The sequence below is a fragment of the Ctenopharyngodon idella genome, chromosome 19 (genome assembly GCF_019924925.1).
Source record: "Ctenopharyngodon idella isolate HZGC_01 chromosome 19, HZGC01, whole genome shotgun sequence".
NCBI classification, from domain to species: domain Eukaryota; kingdom Metazoa; phylum Chordata; class Actinopteri; order Cypriniformes; family Xenocyprididae; genus Ctenopharyngodon; species Ctenopharyngodon idella.
The window spans coordinates 16,517,501-16,526,510 of record NC_067238.1 but is presented as its reverse complement, the minus strand read 5'-3'; the positions used below and the strand labels follow the sequence as shown (position 1 = coordinate 16,526,510).

Genomic DNA, 9,010 nt, shown 5'->3' with positions numbered 1-9,010 from the left:
CACCACAAGTGAATATGTTTCCATATTTCCCCAGTTGATTAATCACAGTACATTAAAGAGGTTGTAGAATTCAGAAACCCTTGTTATTAGCGACACCTGTGGCAGTTAAGTGAACTGCAGCCAGGAATTTATTGCTCGTTCTCGCACTCGTGCACACACGTAACGTACAAAAGACTGAACGTGATTCAAGGCCCGAGATACTCACGCTAAGTTATTTTTCATTCATAGCTTATAAGTAAAAAGAAGTTGGAAATACCTTTGCAGATATATAATGTTAACGAACATCCAAATGCCGTTCACGCTGCTGAGAGCGACGTTTAGATGAATATGTAATTAAATATGTGCTGCGCGCTTTCCTCTCAATAACTACATAAACAACAAAAATGACAGCGGTGAGAAAGCAGCAGTTAAGAAAGCATCTGATCATGTGGATGTGGATATGTTTACACCAGCTCTGCAACTCACCAACATCATGTCGACAGATGAGGTAATTAAAATGACATTTTTATGATAGTTTGATTGTAAAGTATGTTTGAGACTGTACGCTATAGATCTGGCTATGTGAGACTAGTTTGAATTATTCAATTTTTTGCATTACACACTGACATTACAAGCTACATAATGGTTGAATTTAGCATTCGTGCTAAATGTCATTGAACGGAAGAGAGGCTCTCGGGAGCGTGCGTAACCGTCACATCCTTTTGGTTTTCCCGGTAAAATCGTCCCGAGTCGAATAATACATGAAAATTCTTACATATAAGTCAAGTGTTTTATATTACACGTTGAAATGTTGTTTAAATATGAAAATTAACCTTTATAAATCTCGTTTCAAAATTCTTGTTTCATTCTGCTGCCATAGTCTCTTAAAAATAAAGGTTGTTTAGCGTTGAAGAACCTTTAACATCCATATTATGCAGTTCCACAAAATGTTCTTTATAGTGGAAAAAGTTATTGAAATGTTCTTCACACTAAAACAAAAATGGTTCTGGTTGTAAGAACTGTTCCAAAAAATTGTTCATCTATATGGCTTTGCTGCGAAAACCTCTCTATGGAAACTTTATTTTTAAGAGCGTATAGGTTTTTGGATTTCTTTTTTTATCTCCATAAATCAGAAAATACTATTAATGACAATACAAAGTGGTTTTAGGAATAAAATACTATATAAATCAAGCGAATGATAATAAACAAAGTCTTCTATAAAAACCTTCACAATATATTAATCAAACTGGAATATATTAATCAAAGTTTGGCATAAGTGCTGCTGAAGATTTCAGAGATTTCGTAAAAAAAAAAAAGTCATTTTGACAAAACGGCCTTTTAAGATATGTATTGTAATTGAAATATAGGCCTACAGATGCAAGATAAATTGTAATAAAAAATAAAATAAAAAAAACACTTAATGTGTTTTTTCACTAGTCTGAAAGAAGCAAAATCTCAAAATTGACCTGTGCATGAAAAAACTTGGTCTTACCTTAAGGTGATTTAATGTTTGCAAAAGAATGTTTGCGTTCCATATAGCAGGATATGGATTTGGAATGATAAAATTTTCATTTTTGGCGGAACTGTTCTTTTAAGAATGTTTCAAAACTATTTGAATGACTGACAAAGAAATGAATTGAATAAATGAAATGAAAGGCGTGTGTGTGGACAGAACTTCTCACACACGAGTCTTGACCTCAGTAAAACCAAACACGGTGTTGAAATCTTGAATTGGCACTCAATGGATTGTCAACAGATGATGATAAATGAGTTCTCAGATAACAAACACTCTTATGAATGTGTCTTTTTGGAGTTTGAAAGGGTTTTCATATAGCTGCTAGTTTTGGATATTAGACAAACAGTAATGCGCTTGATTCTTATATTACATGCAAAAACCGTCAGCTGAGTGTGTTGCTGTTCAACAGGGCCTGTTTTTGAGTAAAAGGTAGGTCTTTTCTCACAGATATCAGCCACTAGATCAGAGTGGATGTTTAAACCCTCTTACGCCTTAAATTAAAGTATAATATTTCTAAAGGCTTCTTGCGTCCTTCCGCCCCCCTTTCGAAGCTGTTGGGAAAGTGGGCCGCGGGGGAAACTAATGCACTGCTAGGGTCAAGCTTCACTGGCCGTCTCCATTTTGAAAGCCAGCCTTTGGTTTCAATGGCCTCCCGTAAGTTTGAGAAGACCCGTACGAGGGTGACGGGAACATTTGCACACAGAGACCAGTGAGTCACGCTCGGACAGGCGGGCCGCGAGCGCTTTGTTCGGAGCTGTTTGGTGGCTTTTGTCCGTGGTACACCTTCCTCTTCCTCCTCATCCTCGTGTTTGTTCACCCTCGGGCCAGGTTTAGACCACCGAGATGTAATGCGAGATTGTGTCGTGCTCCAAAGAGCCTGTGGAGACACACGTGGAAACTTAACTCTTTCTCTGGGTAAGGGTCAAGGAATCTAGTCTGCTAGTTAAATCTTAAAAAAATTAAGACTTAGATAAGACTTTCTTTCTTTGACTAAAACCACTGAAATATGACACATTCAAAGAGCTATTCACACAATCTGATAATGTTTAACTCCATGTGCAGCCGTACAAACTCTACTTACTTTGCTGAAATGTTTGAGATACATTTGTGTGTGTATGTATATATATATGTCTGAAGAGGAGACAAAGTCCTCACAGATTTTTTTAAAAAGTTTTTTTTTTAATCCAATGTAAATTCCTGTCCCACTTACACTTGATGTTGGTACATTTTCCTTGTTAAATAAACATTACTTACACTAAAAAACAAAGAAATATAAATTCTGTTTTATATTTTTACATTAACAATGTAATTACTGTTCTGATTAAAAAAAAAAAAAAAACAACAACAACAAAAAAATCAGTATTTTTAAGCATTTTAAATTTATTCCAAATTAATAGCTATAAGAATGCAACGAAGAGATTTGAGATTACATCTATGTTTTATTTGTGATCTGATGTTCAGCTGTTATTGTTAAAAGTCAACTTATTTTTGTATCATCAGTCACCAAAGCTCGGTAAAGACTGGTCATAGACAAGGAGATGTACCTTTCATTTCACCAAACTTATTGCTTGCTAAAAAAACCCACAGATCATGTTTTCAAGCCATCTCAAGTTTGATTTTGACATGACATAAAGTGGTGATATCTAATAAGTGAGTTGTTTACTTACTTTTAAATTAGTCAATTACTATTAAAGGGATAGCTCACCCAAAAATGAAAATTCTGTCATCATTTACTCACCCTCAAGTTGTTCCAAACCTGTATGAATTTCTTTCTTCTGCTGAACACAAAAGAAGATATTTTAAAGAATATGGGTAACCAAACAGTTGATGGACCCCATTGACTTCCATAGTATGGAAAAAAAAAATACTATGGAAGTCAATGGGGTCCATTAGCTGTTTGTTTTCCGACATTCTTCAAAATATCTTTTGTGTTTAGCAGAAGACAAAATTATGTGGATTACTTTTTGAGGGTTTGTTTTGAGGAGGCTCTGCCTATCTATCTATCTATCTATCTATTTTTTTAATTATTTAAAATTGCGTAAATTAAAGGGTTAGTTTACCCAAAAATGAAATTTCTGTCATTAAGTACTCACCCTCATGTCATCCCAAACCCGTAAGACCTTCGTTTGTCCAAACGGCAGCTCAGTATTGGCCGGCTCTGGTCACGTGAACAGCACAACGCATGCGCGAGCCCGCGCTCAGACATAAACACTGAAGCTCTGCTACGAAAATAGCGTAGCAGTGACAGGGCAGGGACAAATTAATTTGTTCAATAAAGTCATTATTTTTGTTTTGTTTTTGCGCACAAAAAGTATTCTCGTCACTTCATAATATTAAGGTTGAACCACTGCAGTCACATTGACTGTTTTAACGATGTCTTTAGTACCTTTCTGGACCTCAAAAGGTGCAATGATGTTGCTGCGTTTGTGTAGATCACATACCCTCGGATATCATCAAAAATATCTTAATTTGTGTTCCGAAGACGACGGTCTTATGGGTGTGGGATGACATGAGAGTGAGTACTTAATGACAGAAATTTCATTTTTGGGAGAACTAACCCTTTAAAAAAACAACAACAACAACAAAAAAACAGAATAAGATGTGCAAGTGCTTGTGGTTTACACACACAATACTCCATGGCCATTTGGTTTTCTGACAACCCAGTCTTTATTAGTTTTGCTCCCTGTGTACATATTAAAATGACTTTAAATCTATACAAAATTATTTTTTAACAGTTTTCAGAACAATCTGCTCTTACATTGCTAGTTTATTAGTATTCCTCCACAGAGACATAGACATCAGAGATTCTATCAGAAATTGTCTGTACAGTCTTAAATCATTTTTGGGTGGGCAGAAAATATCTCATACTGTGACATCAGGCCGGCGTTTATCTGAGAGTCAAGAAAAGAAGTTTCTCGTTGCAGCAGCTGCAGTCTTTCAGTCAGTGTCAAGGATGAGGACACCATGTGGACAAACCAAAGGAACCAGGACAGGTTTAATGTTTTGGTCAACATTTCATCAGACCCGAATTGTTTGGTCTCGGGAGCTTTCGCAAAATTCCTTCAGTTAGTTCTACTCTCTAGGTTTAATGTGTTCAAATGAAAAATATATAGACTCTAGGCAAACAGACAGATACATGAGGTTCGAAATTCCAGACCCTCATTGTTCATCGTGCATTTCCATCTAACATTGGTAAAATTAATATATCAAACTTTCTAGAATTAGGACAAAGTTAAAAAATGGAATGTACACCAAACAGCCGAATAATTTAATCTGCATCCCAGAACCCTTAGAAAGGAACCTTCACCATGTGAGAGAGAGAGAGAAAGAGAGAGAGAGAGAGAGAGAGAGGGACGTGTCAATGTGTTTTAATGGGACGTGAAACTCTGGTTATCTTGACTGTCTCAGTTGATTCTTTTACGTCTCTCCAGGAAAAATCTGCAATGAGAAAGCAAAGCAATCATAAAGTGACTATATCATTTTTTAATGAAATTATGAAGCATGCTATGTCTTCTTATTATTTGTTTAACAATAGCTCTGTTCCAAAACCTAGTGAACAGCAGCTATGTAGACAGCATTTTAAGGCATCATGTGCTCTTTCAATGCACTATACATTTTTGGGCCAAATTCTAAATTGTTTATACAAGTAAATCAATGAGTTCATGAATGTTCTTGTTCTTGTGTTATTCTAGCAGTAACACTCCAAGACTCCAGGGGGCGATAGAGACTTCAAATCTGTGTTGGATACATTATAGGCCTACTTCAGGTAGTCATCATTCCTTTTTTTGACTGAAAGATGATAATGATGCAATTTAAAATAAGGTATATCATGAATTTACTCATTGTATATGAAAAAATTATTTATCCACAAATTTAACTGGGTATTGAACCTACTCTTACAATATAAATTTAACTGGGCATTGAACCTGAACTCATCTCAGTCTCTCAATTATGACTTTATATCTCACAATTGTAACCAATTATGACTATACCTCAGTATGTGAATTTGTATATTTAACTCTGACTTTATATCTCACAAAATATCTATAATGTCAATATGACATTAAATCTCAAAATTGTTGATTTTTATATTGCACAAATCGACTGTCACTTGTGAGGTTAGTTTCATAACTTTTAAGAGAAGTTTATAAAGAAAGGCTTATGTAAACACTACATAGGTTTGAATAGAGCTTTTAATATGTCATCACATGATACCTGTTACAATGTTTTTGTAGAGTCCTGGTCGCTAGGAGCTTGGCATAGGGGTTTTGCTGCCATCATCTGATCCTTAAGAAAAGCAGGAGCGGACATTAGCATGTGCAAAGTGTAAGTGCTTTAAGCAAGTTTCTTCACAGCATCATTACCTTGTGTTGTGTCATCAAGATGATCTGGTTCATCATGTGTTTTAGAAGCAGCATCTATAAACAGGATGAGACAAGTGTTATCTTTATTATTACACTCCCCTGGCCTCACGAGGCACTAGCGGCTGATGCTATGGACTGCGGTCTTTAGCGTTCTTGTTAGCACGCCCACCTCTCATGCCGGAGACGCTGGTTTGAATCCCGCTCGGAGTGGGTCGAGTAGGACCTGGGTACATTTGCTGCCATGACTCGAATGGGAGTGAGGTTTAAGGGGTTAGTGTAACGTAGGCCAGTAAGAGCTGTGCGTGTAAACCTCACTCCCCTGGCCTCAAGAGGCGCGCTAGAGACTGCAGCCTTTAGTGTCCTTATTACCGCTTGCCTCCCATGCTGGAGACGCCAGTTCGAATCCCGCTTGGGGCGGGTTCAGTAGGACCAGTTACACTTATAGATCTATACTCCTACTGTATGTCAACATCTGTCTCATTTGTGTCTCCTGAGGAAATTTGGGAGAAAAGTCTCAAAACATAATTGACTTGCCTGTGCCATCTTCAACCCCGATTTCATCATCATGGGCATCAGTGCCATCGTCATCTAAACAGAAACATGCAAAGGAATTGAGGCTTTCAAATCACGTTTTCCAAGAATTCTTTGAGAATTTGTCCCAATCAAAAAGTAGTGACCATCATACAGGTAACAGCTACTTTTGCAATTTATCATTTATAAAGTATTTGACATGATTTGGGGAATCATTCATGTCCTCAGCACAAATGGTGTAAGTGGTTACGTGCCAAAGTTTAATACTTGGGTTCAAAAGCAATAGTAATAATGTTAACCTTAATAAACAACACAACTAAACCCAAAATGAAGTGCTTTAGACCCATGAGACGTACCGTCTAAAGTATGGCTGTCTGCACCAGTGTTTTCATCAGTGTGTTCCTCTAGAGTTGGCAAAAAAAAAAAAAAAAAAAAATTCAAGAAACATACATTTAATACTTTTTAAATGATAAAGGCATCACCTGACTCTTACATACTGAGTTAATAAACATATTTACCGTTTGATGTCGTAGCATCTGTTGAGTCATTGTCATGGTCATCTAGAAGAAGACAAAGATTATTACTGCCTCCGCTTCATCATGTCTTACGTATGTGGCTTTAGTAAGAAGTAATTTGTTTGTCAATGCTGAAATCAACTTTGTTCTCCTTTGACGGCCATTCAAAAGTGGCATTATATTCTGGCGAAATTCAATTTTACACAAGCAACGCACAGCAAAACTCACAAATATTTACTGATTTTATATTGCTTAACCAGTGTCTGATACTTTTTTTCACATCAGAATCAGAATAGTCTAGTGAAATAGTATAGAAAAGAAGAAAAACCCTTCAGATTTATTGGAGTAGATGGGATTTATCACTTGTTGTGCATCACATCTGGTTGTCAGTTAGCATTGAAATGGGAAGTTAATTTTCACACTTCACAAAACATGTAAACAGTGAATGCTGTGGTTAGGCTTACCATTGGAATCAGCATCAGAGTCACTTGTCTCTAATGATGCACCGTCAGGAGAATCTGTAGGTTTAGACATTTGGTAATGCTTTATTTTAGGGTTCAATTCTCACTTTTAACTAGTTGCTTATTAGCTTGCATATTACTAGAACATTGGTTGTTTATGTATCTTATTGCTTTTATAAAATGGTTACCACACAATACAAATATCAAAGCCAAAAATATATATTAATGCAAATTCATTAAGTAAACTTTAACTAAAAGCCTTCCTTCCGCCAGAAAAAAAAATAGTCCCTGACCGTGATCAGCAACAGAAGTTACATTATTACGCCATTAAATGGCGGCAAAGATTGTCTTTATGAGTGTGTCAGTCAGTAGCGAAGACTTTTACATTGAAAAGACTGAATTGTTGTGAACACGCTACAAGACACAACTGACAAATGCTTTGACTAGCGCTGTCAGTCATGGGAAAACCCCTTAACTGTTAAAAGGACAAGATAATACATTGGACATTTAATCAGATTTTTTTATTATGAACATAGGACTGACCTGAAGGAAATGCTAAATCTGAATGCAGGTAATAAACTCGCTCACTTGAACACTCTTCTACATAAAACAGTAAGCTTCAATGAACAATATCAATTGAGAACAAACAGTTTACGTTGCTAAGAGTGGTTGCTAAGAGTGTTGTGTAGTGATACACAGAACCGTTAGGTGAAGCGGTCATAGCCGTGTTTTATCGTGAATAAAACACAGCTATTGACCAATCAGAATCAAGGACAGGAACTAACCGTTTTATAATAGTACTTATAAAGCACCTATTAATGCCTTATTCTGCATGACCTTATTCTACATCCCGTAATCCTACCCAATACCTCAATTTAAACACTACAAAACCTTATCTACCTTACTATTAACTGTTAATAAGCAGTAAATTAGGAGCTAACTGAGGCAAGTGTTACCAGTCATTATATATTACACTTTCACAACTTTGTCTGCAGACGAGTTTATATCTGTAGAAGCCTGTTTTGTTTATTTCTTTTTTTCTATTTCACAATATGACTTTGTATGTCACAATTGTGACTATATATTCAATTACGACTTTATATTTCACAATTATGACTTTATACTTCACATTTATGAATTTATATCTCACATTTATGACTTTATCTTCAATTCTGACTTTTTATCTCACAATATGACTTTATATATCACAATTATGACTTTATATCTCACAATATGACTTTATATCTTCAATTATGACTTTATATCTCACAATATGACTATATATTCAGTTATGACTTTTTATCTCAAATTATGACTTTATATATTGAATTATAACTTTATAATCTCACAATTATGACTTTATATCTCATAATATGACTTTAAATCTCACAATTATGACATTATATCTCACAATTATGACATTATATCTGACAATATGACTTTAAATCTCACATTTATGACTTTATAGCTCACAAAATGACTTTATCTTCAATTATGACTTTATATATAATTCTCTTTATATCAGTAAATACCTTGTTTCTCTTTTTCCATACTGGAGTCATTGTCTTCATCAGTGTCTGTGGGCACGAAAGCATTAATCAATCAGTATTGTGGTTTTATGAATGCAAAACTGAAAGGATGAAG

General features: G+C 35.5%; 1 protein-coding gene across 1 annotated transcript in view; it reads right to left on the bottom strand.

Annotated features, from left to right (window-relative positions):
• Positions 1-4,138: 4,138 nt before the first annotated feature.
• The window catches only part of stm (starmaker), a 14,744-nt gene continuing 9,872 nt past the window's right edge, over positions 4,139-9,010 (bottom strand). The window contains exons 17-24 of the mRNA XM_051873692.1: positions 8,899-8,943; positions 7,370-7,423; positions 6,909-6,950; positions 6,747-6,794; positions 6,394-6,447; positions 5,860-5,913; positions 5,711-5,782; positions 4,139-4,933 (exon numbers count right to left, since the gene is read on the bottom strand). Coding sequence (XP_051729652.1) covers positions 5,742-5,782; positions 5,860-5,913; positions 6,394-6,447; positions 6,747-6,794; positions 6,909-6,950; positions 7,370-7,423; positions 8,899-8,943 — 338 coding nt within the window. The 3' untranslated portion in view covers positions 4,139-4,933; positions 5,711-5,741. The remainder of the gene's footprint in view (positions 4,934-5,710; positions 5,783-5,859; positions 5,914-6,393; positions 6,448-6,746; positions 6,795-6,908; positions 6,951-7,369; positions 7,424-8,898; positions 8,944-9,010) is intronic.